The 26,742-nt window shown below is 55.0% G+C and overlaps 2 protein-coding genes across 2 annotated transcripts in view; both read right to left on the reverse strand.

Annotated features, from left to right (window-relative positions):
* Positions 1 to 3,387: 3,387 nt before the first annotated feature.
* On the reverse strand, positions 3,388 to 21,258 carry TAS1R2 (taste 1 receptor member 2; the record flags this gene model as incomplete). The annotated part of the gene is made up of 11 exons (XM_082612107.1): positions 3,388 to 4,316; positions 4,781 to 4,904; positions 9,529 to 9,629; positions 10,619 to 10,632; positions 10,955 to 11,190; positions 15,744 to 15,854; positions 16,414 to 16,562; positions 18,221 to 18,338; positions 18,525 to 18,596; positions 18,658 to 18,726; positions 21,241 to 21,258. The coding sequence occupies 11 exons, from the start codon at positions 21,256 to 21,258 to the stop codon at positions 3,388 to 3,390; spliced, it is 1,941 nt and encodes a 646-aa protein (XP_082468233.1).
* The window catches only part of ALDH4A1 (aldehyde dehydrogenase 4 family member A1), a 32,977-nt gene continuing 25,937 nt past the window's right edge, over positions 19,703 to 26,742 (reverse strand). Inside the window, exons 10-15 of the mRNA XM_082612323.1 lie at positions 25,943 to 26,139; positions 25,764 to 25,811; positions 24,854 to 25,006; positions 23,966 to 24,087; positions 22,669 to 22,787; positions 19,703 to 21,948 (exon numbers count right to left, since the gene is read on the reverse strand). Of these exons, the coding sequence (XP_082468449.1) occupies positions 21,836 to 21,948; positions 22,669 to 22,787; positions 23,966 to 24,087; positions 24,854 to 25,006; positions 25,764 to 25,811; positions 25,943 to 26,139 (752 nt within the window). The 3' untranslated portion in view covers positions 19,703 to 21,835. The remainder of the gene's footprint in view (positions 21,949 to 22,668; positions 22,788 to 23,965; positions 24,088 to 24,853; positions 25,007 to 25,763; positions 25,812 to 25,942; positions 26,140 to 26,742) is intronic.

Genomic DNA, 26,742 nt, shown 5'->3' on the forward strand with positions numbered 1-26,742 from the left:
TGAGACTGGCTCTTTTTTTTTTTTGTGGTACGCGGGCCTCTCACTGTTGTGGCCTCTCCCGCTGCGGAGCACAGACTCGGGAAGCCCCGAGAAAGAGGAATGAGATTTAATTTGTGATCCCCAAAAATAAAACTAGTGGCCACAGATGTTTCACAATCCCGGGGAGTTAGGTTTTGATTCAATCTAAGAAGAATTTTATCAACATAGTAACTGGCATTGTACTCAGTGAGCCTCCTGTCACTGGAGGGGAACAAGAAGGGATTAAGCTCTCCGCTTGGGGTGGCTATAGAAGGCGGTGAGGAGCAGATGCCTCTGAGGTCAGTGGGATTCCAGGATTCTCTCTCTAATGGTGGTCTGTGAGGCAGAACCAGCAAAATGAGGTCATTATCTCTTAAAAAAAAAAAGTTTAAACCAAGGCATCAGAAGCTTGCAAGAAAAGAGAATTAAGAGCTTAAAACTCCCTGAGCCTCTGACAAGCTGGTCCCAAGGGCGAGGGGGACGGAACACAGGCACATCCAGGAACAGACTGCACAGAGCTGCTCCCCAGAAACTCAGGGCTGGATGGGGTCTCAGCCGAGGCTCTGGGCTCCCCTGCGAGGCAAGCGGAGGGGACAGAAAAGGGATGGTCACACCAATAGTCCGTCCTTGGGGGCTTGTCCCAGCAAGTCTCCAGCTCACCAGGCCAACACCCAAGACTGTGGGAAGAGGATGGAGCCATAGAGGAGGCTGGTCACAGAGGTCAGGGACATCCAGGGATAGAGCCTCAGGCAACCCCAGGAGCAGGGCAAGCCAGCCTGTGCAGGGGACGCTGACAGTGGCCACCAGGGAAGACAAGGTCCAGATACCTAGGTCAGGGTCCCCCCCATGTAGCCCCAGCTATTGGTTCTACAACCCAGCCACCTTCAGCCGCCTGCTCCTGGGGCCTCCCTCCACTCTGCCTTTGCTCTGCTGCCTGTCCCACCCCCCCCCGCCCCTTCCCCCCCACCCCCCCACCCCCGCTCCTCCCCCAACACTCATACTTCCTGCCTTCCCAAACTTCTCTGTCCTTCAAGGCTCTTTTCAAATGCCAGCTTCCCCCAAAGTCTTCCCTGGTCACTGCATCCACCAGCCATCTCTCTAAAATCTGAAGCCCCCACAGCACACCACAGTGCCCTGGCGGGGACACTGCATCCCCTCCACCCAACCGTGATTGCTATTCCCCTGCACCAGCTTTTCAGGCAGGTGCAATGGTCTCACTCCACAGAGGGCCGTGGTTCCGGGGGTGAGCTGTGTGCGGCTGGGGACGTTTCATAACCCTTTTGAGTCTCTTTTTTTCCCCATCTGTAAGATAAGGACCCTAACAGCACCCAACGCATAGAGTTTGGTGAGGAATAAATGGATAAAATTACAGTACAGTTCTTAGGGAGGGCAATAAATGTTAGCTGTTGTCCTCATCAATTGTAAGTACAAATATATTTGTTGCGTCCTTCCAGTACCCCAGGCCATGAAGGATGAACTGAATGAATGATGTGATGGTTTGGGGAAGGGGCGGTGGGCAGTGGAGGAGATGGTGGAGGAAGCCGGCAGTGACTTAGCAGTTCATCAGTATCCACGGAGCACCTGCTCTGTGCCAGGCTCCAGAAAGAGGCTTAGGGAAGAGAAACAGGGACCATCCACGGAGAAGCAGCCCAAAATATGAAGGCCGTTGCCCCAAATCCCAGATGGTTCAAGCCAAGATCCTGCCACCTACCACCCTTTTTTTTTTTTTTTTTTTTTTTTGCGGTACGCAGGCCTCTCACTGTTGTGGCCTCTCCCATTGCGGAGCACAGGCTCCGGACGCGCAGGCTCAGCGGCCATGGCTCACGGGCCCAGCCGCTCTGCAGCATGTGGGCTCTTCCCGGACCGGGGCAGGAACCTGTGTCCCCTGCATCGGCAGGCGGACTCTCAACCACTGCGCCACCAGCGAAGCCCCCACCCACCACCCTGAAGCATGAAGGAGGTAAACTCAGGACAAGGACTCAGTCCTGCCCTCCCAGCAGCAAATAAGCTTAGGGAAGTTGTTCCTGCCAGGGTTGGCGCTGGCCAAGCTCTCAATCACTCCCAGGGGATTTCTGAGAAGACCATCACCGCAGTTATGGATTCTTCAGGGCCCCCATCTCCCTGCCTGAGTGCACTGAGGCTCTGACACTCCCTCTCCCAACTTGGAGCTGGGTGCACCTGAGCCGGTCACTCACCCTCTCTGGGCAGGCAGCAGCTTGGAGGCCTCAGTATGGAAGTTGTGGCTCCCTGGTGAGCTGTCAGAGGCCAGGTCTGACCCCTGAACAGGGGAGACAGGGCCCCTCCTGCAGCTAAGGCCCTCCATCGGCGGTGGTTGGCATGCACACGGCCACACCCAGCAGAGCAGCCTCTCCTGGGTTTGGCAGTGCCATGGTACCCAGTGGCTCTGGAGCACGTGAGAGGCTCAAGCACCCCATAACAACACCCAGAATTTACTGGGTGAGGGCCAGTTTCCAACAGAGGCTAGTGCCATGGACTAGAAGATATGCCACGGACATCAGGGTGTAAAAAGGAAACACAGTCTTATTTTGCCCCTGATGGTTCCAGGGACATGTGAATTTGCAACGGTTGGCATTTACTGAGTACCTAATATACGCACTTTGCACCCCTTATCTCTGATCCTTCAATGTTCCCATTTTAGGGACGGGGAAGTGTAGGCTCAGGGGCAGTAAATAATTGGCCCAAGGTACACAGCTCGGAAGTGGCAATGCTGGCATTGAAACCGAGGTCTCCAATTCCACATCTTCTTAGGGGACTCCCGGAAAACAAGAAGGAAACTCATTCGTTTCACCCAAGCGAGGTTTATTCCCGAGCATTTATGGGCTCAGCCGTACTCAGAGACAACAGAGAAGCCGGGGATGCGTGTTCTGGGGGAATCTCGGGGATGAGACGCGGACACACGGGCAGCTTGTGAATGAGGCAGGGCCGCATTATTTGAGCTCACATCCTCCAACCCCAGCCCAGCCCTCCAGCAGGCGTCCCTTCACCGTGAACCTGCAGGTACCCACAGTGACCACCAGATGGCGCCTGCAGGCTGCCAAACTGGACTCTGTCCTTGGAGACCAATAGGTCGCCTTGGGTTGTTTTTCTAGAATGGGGTGGCATTGCCTGGCAAGCTAAACAGCTCGAGGGAAAGGAACGAAGGACAAATGTTTCTAGGCACCCATCGCTAGGTGGGTAAAAATGGCCAGGACGCAGAGAACCCACGAGGAACGCCAAATCAGATACCAGGGCATGGTGGTAATCGCTGGGGGTGGCTTCCTTGCATCCATCTGGAGTTGAACAAGCAAGCCCTCGGCCTCCACCTCCCAACGCTGAGGCCCTCATCCCAATGGGCAGATGATAGGAGTGCTAGTCCTTCCCCACGGTGTAGCCCTGAATCATGCTGCTGAAGTAGGCTGGCATGTTGCGCTCCAGGTAGAAGAGAATCATGTAGCACTTGGGGCCGAAGTAGCCCAGGGTGATGCCCAGGAGGTAGAGCACAGTGACCAAGTGGTCCAGGATGGTGACCAGCACCCCCTCGTAGACAGACACAAAGGTGCAGAGGAAGACGGAGGAGGTGAAGTAGAAGGTCATGCAGAAGGTGATGAACTTGACCTCGTCGTAGTTGGTGGGCAGCTCCTTGCCTATATAGATGAAGCTGAAGCCCAGCACGGAGACGAGCGGGTCCAGGCTGGGGTTGATCAGCAGCCCCTGGTGGTAGCTGGGGTTGCAGGACAGGGTCATGACCTTGGGGTCATCGGGGTCAGTGCGGCCAGTGGGGTTGGTGGTCACGGGCTGTATGCTGCTCCCCACGATGACTGTCTGGAGCACTGTAATGAATGCCACGAAGACGTAGGGCCCATGGTGGTGGACCCAGAAGCCGTAGGCACGTGGGAAGCGTCTGGCCATCTTGAAGATGCAGATGATGTGGAAAGAGCGCACGGTGATGCAGGAGATGCAGACGGTGAAGCAGAGCGTGAGGAAGGCCTGGAGGCAGAGGCACGTGGAGACCATGGGCGGCCCTACACACACGGGGACCACCACGTATGCCATCAGCTGCAGCGTCAGCATCAGGAAGCACACGGGCCCCCCAGCCGAGCGAACCATGGGCGTCTGAAACTGCCTCCAGAAGATTATCAAGATGGCCAGGGTGCTGAGGAAGCCCAGGGCAGCCAGCACGACCACAGTGATGGTGGGTGCCTCATGCCATTGAAGGAAGGCCAGCTGCCGCTTGAAGCAGGAGGTGTCTTTCCTGCGGGACCACTCGTAACTTGGGCAGGGCTGGCAGTCGAATTCACCTGCAAGAGCCCACAGCAACTCCCATCAGCCGAACCTGCCTTCTCAGCATCTACATCCACTGGGCCTGCACTGGGCCAGGCCACGGCAGGAGAAAGAGAGAGAGAGAGAGCTAAGGGCGACCAATGCTCACTGAGTCCTTTACACCCCCTGACTCATCAACTCCTGACAGCAACCCCATTTCACAGATGAGGAAACTGAGGCTCAGCCAGGTAAAGTCACAAAGCCAGGAAGTTATAGAGGCAGGATTTGAACCGAGGACTCCTTGACTCAGAGTCTAATAACTATAATTCCTTCCTTCCAAGACCTCACCCTCTGGTGGGAAAGACATAATCCTTGGCCTTTGGACACTTACGTACCATGGGGGAGACCCCAGAGACCCTGCCAAAGGCGAAGGGCCCTGGAGACCACCCCCCTCGCAGGGCAGGGCAGTGGCAAGGCAAGCATGTGGGCCCATGGATCATACCTGCAGCTCGGTTGAGGAAGGTGCCAGAGAGGCAGTCAATACACTCGAAGCAGCAGGGGTGGATGTCAGCTGGCTTCTTCTTTTGCACAGGATGGCAGTCCTTGGAACACATAGACACAGGGGTCTGGAGGGAGGAGAGGAAAAGACCCTGAGTCCTCTTTCCCACTCTCTGGGGGCTCCCTTACCCTCTCTAAGTCATCCCCAGCAGGATGCTCAGGGGAGGGGAACTGGCTTCTGTCTGGGAGGGGGAGGGGTGCTGGGATTGCCATTAGAACTGGACCTCAGTAGGCACCTTCTTAGTTTCGCCCAGCAAAGACCTAATCCACCTTCTTCGGGTAACATTACCCAGCTGTTGAGATGGAGACTTTCTGAGGTTGCTGAGTGAATAGGATATAACTCTGGAGCTGCTAGCAGCCCACTGGTTTCTGGGGGAGAACATGCCTGAGGAAGGATCTGGGAGATGGAGAGAGTGAGACCCTGGATCCAGCCTTGCCTGAAGCTTCCCCTTCAGGTCAACTCCTGGATTTTCAATGACGTGAGGCAATAAACTAACTTTTTGCTTATATTGCTTTCCGTCACTTACCACCAAGAGTCCTAATTAACACATCTTTTATGGAGGAGCAGGGGTTTTCAGGTGAGCAGGAGCAGGTAGGCAGCGGCCATGTCTATTGCTTTTACTGCTTTATTTCTTTTTTCTTAAATAAATTTACTTATTTTTGGCTGTGTTGCGTCTTCGTTGCTGCATGTGGGCTTTCTCTAGTTGTGGCGAGCAGGGGCTACTCTTCATTGCGGTGCACAGGCTTCTCATTGCAGTGGCTTCTCTTGTTGCAGAGCACGGGCTCTAACCATGCGGGCTTCAGTAGTTGTGGCACGTGGGTTTAGTAGTTGTGGCTCGAGGGCTCTAGAGCGCAGGCTCAGTAGTTGTGGCACGTGTAATTAGTAGTAGTAGTTGCTCCACAGCACGTGGGATCTTCCCAGACCAGGGATCGAACCCATGTCCCTTGCATAGGCAGGCAGATTCTTAACTACTGTGTCACCAGGGAAGTCCCTGCTATATTTCTAGAAACTAGAAGAGTGCCAAGCAAAGAGGAGGCCTCCACTGATTGTTTATTAAATGAATGAATGAATTACAAGTAGAGGAAACAGTAAGAGCAATGAGGTGGAGGAGAGGATGGGGATGGCATTTTGGGGAAGAGAGTGTGTCCGAGCCTGGCTGAAGTCAGGCTGCATGGGGAGAGGGTGGAAGACTGAACTATGACACTAAAAATGTAGGGGTGGTGGGAAGCAGCCATGGCTCTTGAGTGGGGAGTGGCCTGATTAGATTCGGGTTGTATAAAAATCATTCTGACAACCAATGAGGAGGGTGTTGCAAGAGTACACAGATAAAGGACCAAGGGCCCAGACAAGAGGAGCCATGGTAGGACCACTCGACCTCACAGCCCTTCTTTTCAGGCCTCTCAGAGATCACCTGCTTTCCTGTTCCACCTGCTTTCCTGTTCCACCCCTCTAGTCTCTCTTGCACATGCATCAGATGATGTTTCTGGATGTCTTGTTTGCTCCCTGAAACCTCATGGAAGAGCCTCTCCATCAGCCAAGTTAAGTCTGATCCCCTGCCAGCCTTCCCTCTGTGGTCTTTTCTGCCTCCTGTGGGACCACACATGTGCAGGCATATGCACACCAACACACACACACACGCACACGCACGCACACACCTTATCCAGACCTACACCCCACCATTCCCTTGCCATGTATTCTCCCCCTCCTGCAAATTCTTCTCTACACTAACTCTGAGCCCCTAAGTAACCAAATTAATCCTACCTCTTACCCATGGAGTCTCAACCTGATATTCATACATTCATTCATTCAAAAAGGTATTGAGTACATACCAATGCCAGGCACTGGAAATATAGCTGTGAACCAAATGAGACAAAGTCTCTGTTCTTATGAAATGAATATTTTCATGGGGAAGAGAGACAACACACATATAAATTTGTGATACAACAGATGGTGATAAATATTGTGAAGGAAAATAAAGCCATGCAAGGGATATGGAAAATGATGGAGGAGCTGATTTCACTTTCACATTGGGTGAGAGGGGAAGGAAGGCCTCATCCAGCAGGTGACATTGGAGCAAAGATGTAAAGGCTGGGAGGGAGCAGGTCATGAAGATATCTGTTTAGGCAGCAGGGACAGCATGTGCAAAGGTTCTGTGGTTGGGGGACTTGGCATAGTCGAGGAGCAGCAAGGCCAGCGTGGCTCTAGCAGAATGAACAAGAGGAAGAACAGTGGATCTGTTCAAAGAGTTGGAGTCAAAATACTTTGGCTTTTACTCTGAATGAAATGAGAAGCTACTGGAGGATCCCAAGCAGAGGAGTGACAAGATCTGACCTTCATTTTAGCAGGATTGCCCTGTCTGAATATAGATCATGAGGGGTAATGGCACAACAGGAGACGAGGCAGGGTGTTATTGTAATAGCCCAGCTGAGAAATAGTGGCGGTTCTGACTAAAGAGAGAGATGTGGAAGAGGTGAGAAGTGGTCAGATTCTGGATGTGTTTTGAAAGTAAGCTGGACAAGGTTTACTGCTGAGTTGGATGAGAAAGAAAGGAGTCAAGGATGACTCAATGCTTTTGGTCAAACAACAGAAAGATGGTGTTGCCTTTTACTGGAATGGGAAGACCATGGGGGAGCAACTTTGCATAAGCAGGTGAATATTTGACTTAAAGTTGAGGGGAGAAGTCCAGTCTGAAGATATAAAATTGGAAGTTATAAATCTATGGATCATATTTCCAGCCCTGTAGACAGAGAAGAGAATAAGTCCATTGGCTGACCTCTTGTACCCTCCAGGGTTTAAAGGTCAAGGGGATAAGGAGGGACCAGGAAAGGAGACCTAGAAAGAGTAGTCATAGCTGTAGGGGAACCAAGAGAGAGACTGGCCCAGAATTCGAGTAAAGATATTGTTTCCAAAGAGAGGAAGTAATCAGCTGTGTCACATCTGTTCACAGGTTGACTACGATGATGATGGTTGGATTGGCAATATCTAGACATCAGTGACCTTCACAAAAGCAGTTTCAGAAGAGGATGTGGTGGAAAGCCTTGTTGGTGTAGAGGTCAGGAGAGAATGGGGAACTTCTGGTTTCTGGTCTGGCATGTAAGGAGCTTGGAAGTCATCACCTCCATCCTCACAACAAGGAAAAGGCTGAACAAGCTAAAAATCAACAACCCTTCTTAGGTCCATCAAAGAATTGGGGTCATGGGGCAAACTACAGATCCCAAAATTGGGGAGACAGGTTCACACAAAGAGTCACAGCTTAGCAGGAGCAGGAAATGCTGCTGGAAGCAGCAACGGGTAGGAGCAGCTAGAGAGCAAATGACCAGTTGCTTGGACTGAGCTCAGACTAGCTTGAGAGAGACCTCTAGGAGTGCATCCTTAACCTCAGGAGCCCCACCAGCTTCTCAGGGTAAAGACTGCTCTCCAGCAAGGGGAGAGGAAAAAGCAACCACTCTGAAACACACCCAGAGCATTCTGTTCTCCTTAACAAAGGCCTGCCCTCAAGGGAAACTATTTTATCACAGCTGAATTGACATAGGGGAAAGGAAGTACCCAACTGCAGCTCCCCTCTAGCCTTCCTGTCTCACCGAAGGTGGGGAGAGCTGAGAGGCACTTGTGAAGGGCACAGCCCAGGGCACAGGCTTACCAAAAGAATAAAACCTGGTCACAGATGATTCCAGAATTCTTCCCCTCCTCCCACATCTTACCACCACATCACTCAGGCTCCTGTATAATAACAGGGGATTTCAACCAAAAGAACTCAAGGCTCAAATTCTGTTTAAGAAAGATTCTCTAGGGAAACCCAAAGCCAGCAGGTAAGACCAAAAAGGGGAGACATTAGAGGAAATTTTAGCCTCTGACACGACAGCTATGGCAAAGAGTAAACATAGCCTCACTCCTACCCAAATAAACATAAAACCTCATGCTAAAATTTATTTACCTCAGTTCCTTTAACAAATACATCATGTCTGGCTTTCAATAAAAAATTACAAGGCATGTTAAAAGACAAAAAAAAAAGTCTGAAGAGACAAAACAAGCATCAGAATGAGACTCATATATGGTAGAGATTTTCCAATTATCAGACAGGAAATTTAAAATAACTATGATTAATATGCTAAGAGCTGTAACTGAAAAAGTGAACAACATTCAAGAAAAGATGGGTAATGTAAGCAGAGAAATGGAAACTGAAAGAAAGAACCAAAAAGAAATGCAACACATTTTTTAAAAACCTATGGTAGGGGCTTCCCTGGTGGCGCAGTGGTTGGGAGTCCGCCTGCCGATGCAGGGGACACGGGTTCGTGCCCCGGTCCGGGAGGATCCCACATGCCGCGGAGCGGCTGGGCCCGTGAGCCATGGCCGCTGAGCCTGCGTGTCTGGAGCCTGTGCTCCGCAACGGGAGAGACCACAGCAGTGAGAGGCCCGCACACCACCACCACCACCACCGTCACTACTATCACCACCACCGCCACCATCACTGTCACTATCACCACCACCATCACCATCACCATCACCATCACCACCATCACCATCACCACCACCACCACCACCATCACCATCACCATCACCACCATCACTATCACCACCACCACCATCACCATCACCATCACCATCACCACCATCACCATCACCATCACCACCATCACCATCACCATCACCATCACCACCATCACCATCACCATCACCACCATCACCATCACCATCACCATCACCACCATCACTATCACCACCATCACTGTCACCATCACCGCCACCACCATCACCGCCACCATCACCAGTATCACTACCACCACCACCTTCACTATCACCACCACCATCACCATCACCACCACCACCATCACTGTCACCATCACCACCATCACTATCACCACCACCACCATCACTGTCACCACCACCACCACCTTCACTATCACCACCACCACCATCACTGTCACCACCACCACCACCTTCACTACCACCACCACCATCACCATCACCACCACCACCATCACTATCACCACCACCACCACCATCACTGTCACCATCACCACCATCACTATCACCACCACCACCACCACCATCACCGCCACCATCACCAGTATCACTACCACCACCACCTTCACTATCACCACCACCATCACCATCACCACCACCACCATCACTGTCACCACCACCACCATCACTATCACCACCACCACCATCACCATCACCACCACCACCACCTTCACTACCACCACCACCATCACCATCACCACTGCCGCCACCGTCATCACCGTACTCCATTTTCCTTACCACCAGTATTACTACTACCAACATTATCAACATCACCATCACTTCTATCACCACCATCATTTCACTAGACTCTCCACCATCATCACAAGCATCAAAATATCCAACATCATGCTTAGTACAGTCACCCTCACCATTCTCAAGCCAGCATACAATCTTCCCCAACATCTTATAAATGGTTCATTTCTTATAGTCAGGCTCTAATCATCTTTGCGCTCTCCTTCCCTTCTCTCTCTTTCTCAGAATGCCTCGCCCTCTCTGCACAAGATCACTATTTTATAATCCCAGACTGGCTCCAGTATCCCAGCCTTCATGCCTGCCCGAAGGTGGCCCACTCAACCTCTGAAAGATGCTGCCACCCCAGTGGGTTCACAGGGGATGGAGTGCAGAGGAAAGTCCCCCCACCGGGCCTGGAAACACCCCTGCCCACCCAACGACAGCCCTGGGAAAATACAAACCTTCCTTCCAGTCTGAGAACCTGCCTCCCAAAGGTATAACAGCCGGGCCTTGGCATGGACTCACTGGGAGTCCCGCTGCTGCCAGAGGGACGGGGGTTGGTTTTGATGGTCTCTAAGACCCCTCTAGGCTCAAACATCCCATAACTCTTTAGTAAGAGACGTGACATTGAGACACCAGGTTTCAAAATTTCAGGACATAGTCTCCATAGATTTTAATAACACAGACTGTACCGGGCCTCCCTGAGAGCCAGTGGGGTGCATCCAGGATGGGGGTTTGGCAATGAATGAGGAGATACATTCTGACCCGTTGGTCTTGGCTTGGCCTCCCCAGGGCCACAGGACCAGCCTCGGCTCCCGCCCGGACCCCACCATCACTTCCAGCCTCACACTGGAGACTCACTCCTTGCACTTGGGCACCTGCAGGTAGTTGAGGTGGACAATGCCCTTCACGTTGGCATGGAGGGTGAAGAGGCCACCCGGGAGGTAATCCCCAAGCAAGTGGAGCTCCGAGTTCTCAGTCAGCTCAGCCAGGGCCCGCAGCAGGAAGATCAGAGAGCAGACCACCCTGCCCTGGGCTCCCATGGCTGGGAAGTGGAGGTCCCAGAGGTGACTTTGCCTCCCTGGAGAGCTGGCAACCTAACACCAGGGGATTTGCACAGACATTTACATATGGGTCCTGTTGCTGTCCAAGGAGCAGGAAAGCACCCGGGACAGGTAGAGAGGTTTGAGGACTCTGAAAGAAGGGGAGGAGGCTGGAATTAGGATGATCCCTTCTTAGGGCACAGCAGAGCCTGGGTGGTCCAGGAGAACCCCATTTGGCAGTGTACAGAGCATGTCCTGCTAACCTGGCCACACCTACGCCTTCTGCCATTTAGATGAGGTCAGGTCACATCTCCCTGATGTTTCAAGCATTTGGGAGTAAAGGACATAGATGCTCCCATCAGGAGACAGAGTAGGGGGGCAAATGGAGCCCACATGCCAGAGCCTGACCAAGCTGGGGCTGACACATGGTCACGTGTCCCGCCCCTGACCCATAGTAGTTGTTCCAAAACAGCAGCCACTGATACTAAGAACCAGGCATCACACTAAGTGCTTGTCACTCACCATCTCATTTAACACTCACAATAACTGGGACTATTACTAACCCCCTTTTACAGGTGAGGAAACTGAGGCACAGAGAAGTTAAGAAACTCAGTGTTGGGCTTCCCTGGTGGCGCAGTGGTTGAGAGTCCACCTGCCGATACAGGGGATGCAGGTTCGTGCTCCGGTCCGGGAGGATCCCACGTGCCGCGGAGCGGCTGGGCCTGTGAGCCGTGGCCGCTGAGCCTGCACGTCCGGAGCCTGTGCTCTGCAAAGGGAGAAGCCACAACAGTGAGAGGCCTTCCTACCACAAAAAAAAAAAAAAAGAAACTCTGTGTCGTTTGCACAACCATCAGAGCTGCGATTCAAATCACACAGCCAGACCTCAGGGCCTGGCTCTTAACCTCCCTGCCGTATTACATCGCGAGCACCTTGCTTTTGGTAAAAGCAGCAGAACAGCAGCAAAGAGATTGGGACGTGGGAGTGGGAGAGGGGGGCCATCTGCCAGCCCAATAATCCATCATCACCTCTGCAGAGGGAGCCCCCTCTAGGTATCCCCCCTTGGATCCAGGACCCAGGGGCAGGGGTGTTGGCAGAAAGGAAAGTTGAAAATTCCTAACGTTGAAGGTGACTGCCCCCAAGGAGTGGAATGGAGGGAGACGGCTCCAGCAAATCAGGGACCTGTTTTAATCAAAGTCCCTTGTCCACAGAATGCTGTTTTGGCCCTTTCCTGCCCCAACAATATGGCCTAGCAGGAGCCTTGGAGGCCTGCTATAAAATGCCCAGCCTAGGTGGATATGTCACAGGTCTGAATGCTGCTCCTGGGGCTCAGGCTCATGGCGGGAGGAGGCTCCAAGGGACAAAAAGGGGATTGGAAACCCAGTACTGTCCCCCTGCCCACCCCTGCCAAGCCCCGATCCTCCTTCAAGGGCCAGTTGGAGCCTCACCTCCTCCTAGAACCCTTTCCTGGTGCCAGTTCACGGGAACCACTTCTGCTCTGCGCTGCAGTGACTCTTCCATCTGTATCAGCACTGTGCCCCTGGTAACAGACCTACATCATTGACCAGCTCCTGCTGACGTGTGTGTCTACACTCGAGGAACATTGAGGCAGCATGACTCCAGCCGGCCTGGACTGGACATCAGCTCTGTGTGCTGTGTGAGAATGGGCAGGTTACTTAACCTCTCTGAGCCTCTGTTTGCTACTGAAGTAGGAATAATAATCCTAGCCTCATGAGATCGGTGTGGGGATTAAATAAAAAGGCATGTGTGAACTGCGGGGTGCAGGGCAGACCCTGGAGAAAGGTGAATTTGCCAGAGTGCGAGATTGTCCTTTCTTGTAATGAAATGAACTGCCCCGGGGGGCACCCTGGGCTCTGAGCCCAGCTGAAAGAGCCCAAATCTCAAAGTTACCCTGAAAGATACTGGCTGTGTCTTTAGCAACTCCAGAGGGAGCACCCCCTCCCTCGCCCCTGACCTCCCCTGGAGTGGAGTCAACCCACAGACATTGAAAACAACAGGGAGAGGCCTCTGGATGCTGTGGAAAGATGCAGGATTTGCTGCATGATTTGGGGCCTGGCCCTGGCCCTCTCTGGGTGTATGTAAACCAGTGGGGGGTGGGGGAGACCCAACCCATAGAATGAAAGGAAGAGCCCTGCGCAGGGTGTCTGGAGGTGTGGGTTCTTGTCCTAGCTCTCCCCTCTCCTGACCTCAGTTTCCTCATCTGTACAATGGGGAAGTCCTCTTTGGACTGCCCTTATTCACCCTCCGTGTCAGCAGGTCAAAAGCCCCAGCACTAATTCACAGTGTCTATCAGTTCTCTCCAGACTCCTCCCCCTTTTGCCACACCCCAAGCTCAGACCCTTATAACTTCCTGTCTGGACCTCCCTGTCTGCCTCAGGTTGACAGTTTAAATCCCTGAAGGACAGCTCTGAGTCTATCATACCTTGGCTCTAACAGCCCCTGGGACTCCACATTGCTGCAGGATCACAGCTGAGCTCCTGGCCTTGGCTTTCAAGGCCTCCCCAGCTTGGCCCCAGCTCACCCATCCTTCCCCGCCTGTGCTCTCGTGCACTGTGTGCCCCAAACTACAGCCACACTGGCCTCCTAGGAACATGGTCCCTGGTGGCTTTCTAGGAGCCCCCGAGACCACTGTCCTCTGCCCTGCCAGATACTTAGGGAGTCGTGAGGACCATAACTAAATAGCACTTTTCTGGGGTGTATTATATGCCAGGCACAACGCCAATCACTTTTTATGCATCATATCGTTTAGCTACCCTGCAAAGCAGCCATTATTACTCCCATTTTTGTGTGTGTGTGTGTGGTACCCGGGCCTCTCACTGCTGTGGCCTCTCCCGTTGCGGAGCATAGGCTCCGGACGCGCAGGCTCAGCGGCCATGGCTCATGGGCCTAGCTGCTTCGCGGCACGTGGGATCCTCCCGGACTGGGGCACGAACCCGTGTCCCCTGCATCGGCAGGCGGACTCTCAACCACTGTGCCACCAGGGAAGCCCCTACCTCCATTTTTAAAGTGAAGAAGCTGAAGCTGAACAGTTAAGCAACTTGCCAAAAAGCACACATTTAATAGGTAGTGACGCTAGAATTTATTTATTTATTTTAACTTTTTTGGCCACACCGCATAGCTTGCGGGATCTTAGTTACCGGACGAGGGACTGAACCCGGGCCCACAGCAGTGAAATCACTGGGTCCTAACCACTGGACCGCCAGGGAATTCCCAATGACACTAGAATTTAGACCCAGGCTGCCAAGCTCTCAACCCTGTACTGTCTGATTTGGGTGTGTTCTGCCCTCAGGAGCTGTCACCCTGCACCCACCACAGGGGTGGGGACGGGTGCCGCCCTCTCCCAATGCAGGTCCCACCTCAAGGCCAAGGTGCTGGTGAAGGACCAGTTCCAGGCACAATGAGTGTGTGCGTCCATTTGAAGAGGGAGAATAAAGATGCCAGTTGCTGGGTGGCCCTGGAATGTTCTGGAGACTCCCAGTCAAGTCAGATTATTTAGCAAAGCTTGGGGGTAAGGGGATGGTAGAGGAAAAGAGCATCTAAGTTAACTGGAGCCCCCTGGGTGTGGCGTTGTGGAGGACAAGAGTGGCTGAGAAAGCCATGCATCCAGAGGGCACTAGCAGAGCCCACTATGTGCCAGGGCTGGGTGGGGCACAAGGGACACAGCCAGGACACACAAGGGATATAGCTTGTGGTCTGGAGATCGAAATCAGGGCCATGTGCTCGTGAAGACAGCACATGCTGGAAGATTCCAGGGGCACCAGGGCCATTCATAGTGTGGCGTATTGTATCAGAGATGAGAGGGTCTGCAGAGCTCCACAAACCTACCCATTATACAGATGGGGAAACTGAGGCCAGAGAGGGCCAGTCGCCAAAGGGCCAGAAAAGCAGGTGGATTTCCCCTGGACTCCAATCAAGTCAAAAGCATGTCGGGACAGCTCTATGATGACCCACACTGTGCTGGCTGCCATGAAGGGGTAAGGAGGAGGGAAGGCGTGGGCCAGCCAAGAGCTCCATGGGGGAGACAGCGTCTGTGCCACGAGAATGGGAGGAGGATGGTGATAATGAGCACAAGTTATTTCTATCATTAACACTTTTGGAGGGCTCATTCTACACCAGGCTGCCATCCCATTTTATTCTCACTACCTTTTGAGGTGCTATTATTATCTCTCCATTTTTCAGATGAAGAGACTGAGGTTCAGAGAGGGACAGTAACTTATTCAAAGCCACTTGGCAAGTGTGTGGATTGGAGGAATCCAAGACCCTAATGGGGGCTCATGAGAATGGTGTTGACCAAGGCACTCCAATGAGGAAGGAATGATGGGGTCCCCCTGCTTAGTGGGGGCTATTAGTCCAGATGGATGATCTTCTCTGAAGACTAAAATCTGAAGAAGGAGCTCTGGATGGAAAGGCAGAAGTCTTGGCTTCTGGTTCAGCTCTGCCCCAACCTGAAGGCTGCCCTCAGACAAGTGGCTTCCATTCTCTGGGCCTCAGTCTCCCCACCTGTAAAATGGACTCGGTGCTTCTTAACATTTCAGGGGCAAGGATCCTTTTGAGATTCTGATGAAAGCCCTGGACACTAATGCACACACCGATAAATGCAGCCGTGCGCCCAGATCCAGGATGACACAAGGCTCAGTCCGTGACCCTTGAGATGCCCTGGGCTGGATGATCTCCGTGGTCCCCTCTAGCCTTGACATCACCTAAGAAGGGCAAGTGGGTGAGGCTAGGGCACTGGCTGCCCTGAGAACAAATGTCCAGGAACACCAAGGCCCTGCAGTTCTCCTTCAGGGCTGCACCCAGAGCACATGCCCTAAGGTGGCCCAGGCTGAATGCACTGCCATCCTCATGGCCCAGTCCAGGGCCCGAGGTCCCCATGATCACACCTGTGTGGCTACTGGTTGCCAAGGTGGTGGAGAACCATGACAGACTTATGCAAAGTTCATGGGGCAGGGGTGAGCCATGGAAATAGGGGCCCGGTAGATGCTGCCCATTTGCCTTACATCTGCTTCCCTGGGTGCTTACAGAAAGGAACTGGCCAAGTTTGCTTTGGGCTGGAGGGGGCTTCCCTAAACTTCCTTCGTCCCCCCTGCCATGGTGGTTGGAGCGGCCTGGAGCACAGGGGGGAGTCCCCAAGAGGGGCATGACCCCAGGGACTGGGGCCTGCATTGGCTTCTCTCCCCTACCCCACCTTTGTACATCCTCTGTTTGCTTCTCTGCCCCACACCCCCCGCCCCACCATTTCCCCTGTCTCTTTCCTACCAGTACTGCCTCCTCCAGGACAAAATCGGGCAGCTGGAAACCTAGCTCCAATCCAGCTGAGGGTAGAGCAGGGGTAGGCAGGCAGGGCTTCCCCAAGAGGGTCTGGGAGCTGCACAGCCCCTGAGCCAGCTGGCTTGGTTCAGAGACACCTTGGAAGAGGGCACAGGGGAGGCCTCAGAGCTGGTTATCAGAGGACCCAGCCTCATTGGTCACCCCTCTGAGATGTCAAAAGTGTAGTGGGTAGGGTGACCCCTAGAAGCTGGGGACCTAGGGGTCAGCTAAGGCCTGAAGGAGGGACTCTGCTGTGGTTGGGACACCTTCTTGAGTCCAGAGATACACGCAAGCCAGCTGTGTCTCATTCAGAAAAAGATCTGAAGATTCCAAATAACCACAAGCCCGATAAGAGCCAAAAAGGTGATCGTCGCTAAAGGGAGCATAAAGGGCTGGGATGGGGAAGGGGGCTGGTCCTGTTCTGTGGGGCTCTGGAGGGCCCCGCCTGCACCACTGGACAGGGGCCAACCAGCAGGCCCTGACTCTGCTCAGCTTCCTCACCTGTAAAACGCGCACAGCCGCCTCAAACAAGGGCGATTAAATGGGATGAATACATCAAGCACCTACTTAATAAATGATAGTGAATATTACATTACAGTGTTGATGGCTTTTGTCCTAGTATGGAACTGGCATGGGACCCTCGATTCTAGGCCCAGTAAAGGGCTAGGGTCTATGATTCTGTATGACTCTCCTTCCTAAGACTCAGATCTCTCCACAAGCCTCACTCTCCTTCTGACAACACCTGCCTGGATGCACCTCACCAAGCAGGTGCCCAGCAGGACATCAGCTCCCTCGTTTTGCCCCGGCCTCTGTGCGCCAAATGCTCACGAGGCTGAGGAGTACCTGCCAGGCACCTGGGGCCTGGAGGGAGGGCATGGCAAAGCCCCAGAACAGAATGCTCATGTACCCCGGCACCTAGGGTCATATGGTACCTGCTCCACCATCCAGGGTGGCTGTCAACAACCCGGGGGAGGGGGACAAGGCTGGCTATGTCTGGAGCCAGTGTCAGCCACACCTACTCCCATCCACCTGCTGGATGCCTCCCACCCAGAAGCTGCTGCATTCCTTCGAGGGACCAGGACAAGGGGGTGCTGGTATAGCCAGCTCTTGCCCCTGTACCTGTCCCTTACTGAACAAGTCTCCCTGAGGCTCCCTAAGCCTCAGTTTCCTTATCTGTGAAATGGGGCCAAAATAATACTCCCTCCCTCCCAGGCTGGTGTGGTCCAAGCTAATTAGCAGGAGCACCTGCCCACGGTTAGGTGCTCAGGGAAGCCCAGCTTCATCTCCTTCCTGGGCACAGGCATCCAGGATGAGGGTATTGAGAGGGTGGGTGAAGGTTCTCATTCACTGAGCATCCCACTCTATGCAGGGCACGGGACCTGGCACTTTGTTCTAAAACATGTCATTCGATCCTCAGCTCCCACAGAAACGTCAACTCTTGAGATTGGGGAGGCCAAGGCACAGGTAAAAGGGGTTAAGGCAGGACATCAGGGCTGTGCTCAGTGCCCAGGCAGGCAGACATGAGGAACAGAAACCCAGGCAGTCGTCTCCTACTGGTGCACTGGTTACTTCACCCATGCGTGCCTCAGTCTCCTCACGTGTAAAATGGGACTAATGGAATGTACCTTCAGGAGTTGCAGTGAGGATCCGAGGGTGTGACGTCTAAAGCATTTAGCACAACACCTGGCACACAGCCTGCGTTCAAGTAATGGTGACTCTTACTATTTCCTACGCCGCCTCTAGACAGAGGACCTACAGGAACTGATAACGAATGTGTCGGTAGGGGAGTTAATGAAAATGAAGGCGTGACTCTGTGAAGAGTGTGGGTCTGCACCCTGCTGCTTCCTCTTGCCCCCCAGGAGCTCCAGGTCTGCCTGGTGACCGGGGCACAGGTGGCCCTTCATTTCCTTAGCGTGCACGCCCCACGGGTGGCACCGCGGTGGCAGGGACATCCAGCCTCAGTCAATGGTTCACGCTCCAGCCCAGGCCTGTGGCTGGGCCCCCAGCCACAGCAGGGAAATGAAGAGGCTCCTTAGGCCACCGTGGACATGGGGACTTACTGCAGTGACCATGCAAAGAGGCCTCGGGCACCCGGGTGGGCACTGGGCCTTCGGGAGCCACCAGCCCCAAGTCTGGGGGACAAGGGGGGGCAGACAGAGCGGAGTGAACGTTAGCTTTGAGCCACCCCCTGACCTCGTTCAGTGGAGTCAGAGGCACCAGGACGAAATGACACTGGTAGAGGCATAGCTGGGAGTCGGGGACCTGACGGAGCAGGTGGAGAGGAGCATGGGCTGTGGCACCCATAGCCCTGGGTGCTAACCCGGCCCTTTACTAAGCAGCTATGTGACCTTGGGCTCGTCATTCTACCTCTGACCTCCACTAGCCCCTCCACAGAATGCTGTAATAGTTACCTGGTAGGGTCAATGTCAAGGCTCTGAGACTAGGTAGGTAAAACACTACCAGTCATCAGCCAACTCTGCGGCTGTCTCAGTGTGACCTTGAATAAGTCACTCCATTCGGCAACGTTAACGAGGCCTACGTACCCCCCCGACGGCAAAAGGCATTTGCCTCCCTTCCCTTCCGTGAGCTCCAGCCAGAGCACTCTGGGTGCTGCCCTTTGTCCCTGACTCAAGCCGCCTTTGCCACAAATCAGTAGCAGCCCCTGGGTGAGCCAGGGCAGGGGCTCTGCCCGGGGTTGAGTCCCCTCCCCTTCCCACAGCTCTGGGAGCCTCCAGCCAACAGCCCTAACCAATGGACCCTCGGACAGGGTGGCATCTGTGTGGTTCAGGACCAGCTCTGTTTACATTATCTGTGGGTGGAGACAGGTCAGGACACACGTGTCTTCTCCTCCAAGTCAGCTGGCCCAGGTGGGTTTAGACCCACGGATTCCAGGCTCAAGCTAACTGGCCACGGTTGCTCCCTGCCATGTCACCTGGCCAACTGAGCAGATCTTTGCGAGCCATGTGTGGACATCCGGGTGGAAGAGTGAGAATGGGTTTTGGAATCAGACAGACCTGCGTTTCCACCCCACTGATAGCATACCCTTGGCAAGTCCCTTCACCTTTCTACACCCCAGTACCCTCATCTGCAAAATGGGAGCACAGCAGCACTTCCTTCCTAAGTGAGTGAAAAAAACACATGCATAGTCTTTGGCACGTGTATGACTCAGGGTTCTGAAGAGAAACGGAACCTCTATGAGGCGTAGAGACAGACACAGGGAGAGAGATTTATTGTAAGGAAGTAGCTCACGTGATCATGGAGACTGCTAAGTTCAGAATTTGTAGTGCCGGCCAGCAGGCCAGAGACGCAGGAAGTTGCAGTTGAGTCCAAAGGCAGCCACTGGCAGAATTCCTTCTTGCTTGGGGGAGACTGGTCTCCATTCTGTTAAGGCCTTCAACTGATTGGATATGGCCCACTCACATTATGGAGGGTAATCTGCTTTCCTCAAAGTCCACTGATTTAAATTGTTCATCTCATCCAAAAAAACACCTCCGTGGAAACATCCAGAATAATGCTTAAGTAGATATCTGGGCACCATAGCCCAGCCCAGTTGACCCATAAACTTAACTATCACAGCACATAACAGTGGTTGTTATAACAATGGATAAATGGGTTACATTGTTGAATCATTAATTACCTATCTGGCATTGCTCTGAGCACTTATATGAATTAATTCATTGAATTCTCAAGACGACGTGTGTGCATGTGAGTGCACACACGTGCGTGTGTGTGTGGTTATTTCCATCTAAGACATGAAGAGACGGAGGGTCAGAGAGATTGCACAACCTTCTGGAGCCGGCATTTGAACCCAGGCCCTCGGGCGCCAGAGTTCCCGCCACCACAGCAGGGATTCCCGCCATCAGTGCTCACCCTTCCTTCCGTCACACCAAGGGCACGGCCCTCGTGACACCTAATGACACACTGGCAACTCCGTCAGATGTAGGAAGTGACCAGTCCCCACCAACCCCACCAGAAAGACCACCGACCTGGTTAAGAGGCATTTTATTAGGTGGAATCGGGCAGATCCCATTGTCACCTCACAGTGTAGAACCAGTAGAACCAGGAACACCTCCGCACCCCCCCTCCCGGCCCACCGCCTGACCTGGCCCCTTGTGGGAAACAACCCGGGCAGCATCAGGACCCGCCCCTGACCGGGGGCCAAGGTGTGTGACCGTGCACTTGGGGAATGGCCACTCCAGCCCCGCGGGGGCCCCATGCCAGCTATGCTTGAGGAGGGCCCAGCCCTTTCGGGGCCCCCTAAAAACTGTCCTCCAAAGTCACCACTTCTCGTTCCCTGGCCACCCAGCACCTACCCAGGATGCATTTGCAAGTGTCCACCGATTGGCTGCGTCAAGGAACAGGCTTCCTAGCGGCCAGTCCACACAGAGCCACTAACAGGCAAAGCAGGGATGATTCTAGAGGCAAGCCTCAGCCCGGGCTGGATGGGGGCCCAAGGACAGGTCTCAGGGTGCTGGGGAAGGTGGGAGCAACATGTACCCGGGCCTACTCAACCACAGCCAGTGGATGCTGAGCTCCTGCAGGAAACCCCAGGCTCTAGAGGCAGGACCCGAGAGCTAAGGGAAGTAGCAGGAAGGGCCCCCCAAAGTCTGCCAATCTCACAGCCCAAACAGGAAGGACCAGCACATCCCACATCTTGGCCACCAGTCCCCCCAGACCCCCAAACGGAGATAGCCAGGAATCCGTGGGTCTCAGGTGAGCTCAGGCACTCTGGAGCAAGGCACACGGGGTCTAAGGCATTTGGTTGGGCCCAGGTACCTGCTGGTACAGGCGCATCTGGGCAAAGAGCTAGGGAGCTGCCCGGACTAAAGAGGGCAAGGCCAGCTGGTGCCCCATGCCCTGCAGCCACGACTTGCCAGCCCTATAGGCCATTGTGGCTACATGAAATCCTGGAGATCTGGAGAAGCCGGGGCCAAGGCCAGGGGCCTCTGTGGGTGGTGAGGTTTGCCAGGGGCCCCAGAGCTGCCTCCTTTTCCTCCACAGATCCGTGAGCTACTCTACCACCATTCCTCAGGTCCCTGAGCCACTGAGCCACAGTAGAGGAAAGAGAAGGGGACAGATGGAGAACCAGCCAGGCACCAAGGTCCCACCTACCAGATGGAATTTCTAGGACAGCCGATGGGGTCAAGGGTGGTGGCCCTGTTCTCCCCACAGCGTGATCTCAAACTAGAGCCCGGCATCTGACTCCAAGGGTGGAACAGGCCAGGCCAGTGGGGGGCAGGGGGCAGGCCTCGGCCCTAGAAAGAGGGTCGTCCCGTGGGGAGCGGGGTGGAGGGCCTGGGGTGGGGTCAGTGCACTGAGGTCAGTCATTTGGACAGACAGACGAGCGGACGGTGGAGGCGCCGAGCAGGGCTCACTGCATGTACGGGTAGCGCCAATCCCCCAGGGGCTTGTGGGTCTCCTTGATGACCTGGGGTGACGTCCACCGCAGGATGTAGTGGGGCCCTCCTGGCTTGTCATTAGTCCCTGTGGAAAAGACAGCTCTGTTTATCTCCAAAAAGATACAACGGCTCTGGGCAGAGGGAAAAGGAGTGGGGAGGAGCTGATGGAATAAATGGGCGCCAGCACGGGCAGCAAACTGCCAAACTAACCCTAACCCAGTCACAGCGGCCAGGGTTTCCCGAGCGCATCTGTGCGCAGGGCACTCAGCCGGATGTCGGGGAAGGCAGAGCTGGCGAGCAGGCAGGACGCCCACGCTCCCCAGGTCCCTGCACCCCACCTGCAAGAGGTGTCTGGGAGGCAGGGGAGCACCGTGGAGGGCACTGGACTGGGAGTCAGGAGACCTGGTTTCCGGCCCATGTGGCTGGGCTTGGGAACTCTGGCAAGTCACCGCCCCTCGCCAACCCTCAGTTTCCCTATTTGTAAACAGGAGGGGGATGGACTACAGTGGCCTGGAGTATGACAGTAAAAGGTGTGGGCGCTGGGACCCAAATCCCGGCTCCACCACTCTCTAGCCATGTGCCCTTAGGCAAGTCACTTCACTTCCCTGGGCCTCAGTTTCCCCCTCTATAAAATGGGAAGAAGAACGGCAGCACCTGAGCTTAGGAGGCTGTTGGCAGGACAGGGCCTGGCCCACAGTGCTCAGTAAATGGTGCTACTGCTGTTCCTCTTAACACCCTTGAGATGAAGGACCGAGGGTCTCCCGCCAGGAACTCGGCCCCCCTCTGGAAAGGCGGCCCCACTCACCAGAGGATCGGGCCCCCCCAAAGGGCTGCTGGCCCACCACCGAGCCAGTGGACTTGTCATTGATGTAGAAGTTGCCGGCAGCGTTCCTCAGCATCTCTGTGGCCTCCCGGACAACATCCCTACAAGACAGGGCAGCGGTAAGAGGGCGGCCAGCTCACCCTCGTTCCAGACCCAGGGCCAACCTCCAACACCCCCGTCCCAGCCCACGTGGGCCACCCTGGTGAGCATGAGGCCAGCCGCCAGCTATGGGCCCTTGACAGGCTCCCAGGAGTCTCTGAGCCTCAGCCTCCTCCTCTGAAAAGGGAATTAGCACGCCTTCCTCGCAGGGCATCTGTGAGGGCTGGATGAGGGTCAGGCTATACGTACACGAGAGAGTGGCTCATCTCGGTCCAATTTTCCTGCCTTTGGGAGCTGGGGAACCTCCAGACCCCCAGCCTGCCCCTCAGGTGCCAATCCCGCCTCCACTCTTTTTTTTTTTTTTAAACAATTCAATGTTTTTTTTCTTTTTTTTTTTTTAATTTATTTCACTTATTTATTTTTGGCTGCACTGGGTCATTGCTGCGCATGGGCTTTCTCTAGTTGCGTCGAGCGGGGGCTACTCTTCCTTGTGGTGCGCGGGCTTCTCATTGCGGTGGCTTCTCTCGTGGCAGAGCACGGGCTCTAGGCATGTGGGCGTCGGTAGTTGTGGCACACGGGCTCAGTAGTTGTGGCTCGTGGGCTCTAGAGCGCAGGCTCAGTAGTTGTGGTGCACGAGCTTAGTTGCTCCGCGGCATGTGGGATCTTCCCGGACCAGGGTTTGAACCTGTGTCCCTCACATTGGTGGGCGGATTCTTAACCACTGAGCCACCAGGGAAGCCCCCGCCTCCACTCTTAAAGGCAGACACGGGGAGACAAGCAGTACCACAGAGAAAGGAAAGGGCAAAGCCTCAGGTTTACTGTCCCGGTGCTCAAGTTGGAATCCTGCCTCTGCCAGACAAGCAGTGCACCTGGGCCCAAACCTCTGTCTTCCACTCTGCAGCCCCATCAGACCCGGGGAACAGGTCAAAGGCACTGATTCCCTGGCCCCACCCCTAGACACCTACATTCAGCAGCCAATAGTGGGGCCCCGGAATCTGCATTTTAACAAAGAGCCCATTGCCTGTGTCTACCTGCGGTCAGGGTGGAGGTGAGGAGAATGGAGATAAGCAAGGGCAGCATTATTACTAGGATCAGCGCCCAGGAGGGCAGTCTCCAGGGAGAGCAGGGTCCTGTGGGGACAGGACACCGGGACTAGAGTGGAGGGGCTGCGGCCACTCACTTATCCTGGGCAAATACTGCCCCCGTGAGGGCATAGCTCGTGGTGCTGTCGACCAGCCTCAGCGTCTCTTTGTACTTGTCATCCGGGTAGACGTAAACAGTCAGCACAGGCCCGAAGATCTCCTGGGAGAGAAGCTCCAGGGTCAGGCCCCACCTGGACCAACACCCCGAGGCCTCCCGTCTCCCTGCTCTGGCCTCCGCCTCTCCCCATCCCCCTCCTCAGCCCCTACAGGAAGGGCCAGGCGCTGCCTCCCGCTGGGTTCCCTTGGGGATGGCTTCCACCCGGCCCACCCCACCCCAACCTGGCAGAAGATCCAAGGAGTCTCTGGCCTCCCTGCCAGCCAGACCCACACCCAGAGCCAAGGGCCCAGGCCCTTGGAAAGGAGAGACTCCTGGCAACAGTCAGCCCAGGAATTGCCCGATGGTATCACCGTCCCCTCTGCCATCAAGGGGCTGGGGGAAGACCCCCACCCCTGCACTGTCCTCCTGGGTAAGTGCCCTGACCTCTTGGAGCCTCAGTTTCTCATCTGTAAAATGGGAACGATATGCCCACCTCATCTCTATCAAATGCCCGGCCCACAGTTAAGAGTCTACAAGTGTCAGCTACTGAGATGGCCACAGGGGCCCTTGGTGGCTGTGGACAGCGCAAGTGCCAGGACACCAGCCCGGGTCAGCAGTGTCAAAGACAGAGCACTGGATTTGGGGTCAGGAGGCCCGAGCTCAGGGCCTGGCTCCGCTCTCACCGGGTGTGAGACGGTCCCCTCGTAGGGCCTCGCTTTCCACATCTGTGAGATGGGATGACGCCCCGTGAAGCACCAGGGCCCTGTGTGTGTGCCATGCTCGGGGGAGAGGTTGCCTCCTCCCGGCCCCGGGCCGCCCGCCCCATCACCTCCTTCATGATGGGATCCTGGGGGTCCTTGCTCTCGATGATGCAGGGCTCCACGAAGTAGCCCACGGAGTCGTCACACTGGCCCCCGGCCAGGACGGTGAGGCTGGGCGAGGAGTGGGCGTGCTCCAGCCACTTCCTGATGCGGCTGAAGGACTGGGTCGGGCGGGGGGTTAGGGGGCGTCAAGGGCTGGCTGGAGACCATTCCCAGCAGCAGCCCCCTGACACACTCACCCCAAACACCTGTCCCTGGGCCCAAATTCTGAAGTGGGGGGGGGCTGGCTGAGCCAGGGCAGAGACAAGGGCAGCTGTGCACGCTTGTGTGTGTGTGTGTTAGAACTACAAACATCACAAACACACATATACACATATAGCCATGAATTTTTAGGTTTACGTACGTAGGCACACATATGCCTGCATTATATGGATGTGTTTGTTATGTGTATGTGTTTGCGCGTGCAGACCCAGAAGTGTGCCTATATACACATATGAACCTGTACACGAATGTTTCTGTGTAGGATATGTGTGCATGTGGGTGTGCGTGTGTTTACGTGGGTGAATCTACAGGCATGCTCCCACTCAGAGATCTACATGAACGTGTTCACGGCTGTGCATGTACGTGCGTGTTCGGGTTGATGCATGCAGTGTGCAGGCCTATTTGTTTGTGTGCGTATGAACACAGGCACTTAAAGGGGGCTCGTCGAGCCTGGGCAGGGTGTGCGGGAGGCGAGTTGCCCTCTGGGTACGGATGCCTCCGCCCTTTGCAGAGCTGGCAGGGGTGGTGCGGGTGTATGCGTGGCCATCAGGCTGCCCTGCTCGAAGCAGCAGGTCTGGGTCACCCCTATAGCTGTTCCTACCCCTCCCACCCAGTCCAGGCACGGGACCCCGGGAACAGCCTGCTTCCTGCTCATACCTTGGCATCAATCACGGCAGAGAAGAAGCTCCCAAAATCCTCTGCAGGCTGGAAGCAAGGGAGACATGGGAGGAGACAGAGTCGGAGACAAAGGGAGCGCCCTCCCTGCACACACCCCCCCAGCCTCCAATCCCATCAGCTCCCCGCTGGGCCGTGGCGGGGAGGCCAGCGCCACTCACGTTGCCCACTTTGATCCTGCTGCGCTCCTCCAGCAGCCGCCCTTTGATCTGCGACCACAGCGAGCGGGGCACGTAGAGGCGGGAGCAGGCCGAGCATTTCTGGCCGCCGTACTCGAAGGCTGAGCGCAGGGTCCCGCTCACCACGCTGTCCACGTCGGCCGAGCGGTGCACAAAGTGGAAGTTCTTCCCGCCACACTCTTCAAGGGTGGGGCGGGGAGGTGGAGGAGCATGAGAGTAGGGGGTGGGCTCCCCAGGCCAGCGCAGGGGCCCGACGCACTGCCCACACTCGTCCGCAGGGCCCTGTGACCAGCCCCAGTACTGGCAGGACAAGGGCACGAGAAGGCAGAGTCGGAGCCCAACAACCTCCCAGAAACTGATCAGCCAGGCCTGTTCTCCCACCCTACAGATGAGAAAACGGAGGCCCAGGCAAGGGCGAAGGGCACCAGGGGGCATCAGGACCAGCTCCCCCATCTCACAGATGAGAAAACTGAGCCCTGGGGGTGCTACCCAACATAAAGGCAGAGGAAGGACCAGAACCCAAGGCTCCCCAAAGCTGGTCCACTCCCTGCAGTGGGCGCGGCTTCCTTTGAGCCTTCCCCTGACCCCCACCCAGCGAGAGGAGAGGGGGCCACCCCAGGTCCACGGCCAGGGCTGGCCCCTCTTCCTGATCCACGGTGGGGACACCCCTCCTCAATCTCCTTGGCGTGAGGGAGCCTCAGCAGATCACTCCACCCTCCGGGCCTCGGTTTCCTCACTCAGTTAAACATCAGCTAATAGCAGCTCACGTTACAAAGCACTAA

This window comes from Mesoplodon mirus, assembly GCF_964341445.2.
Source record: "Mesoplodon mirus genome assembly, chromosome: 3".
Taxonomy (NCBI): Eukaryota; Metazoa; Chordata; class Mammalia; order Artiodactyla; family Ziphiidae; genus Mesoplodon; species Mesoplodon mirus.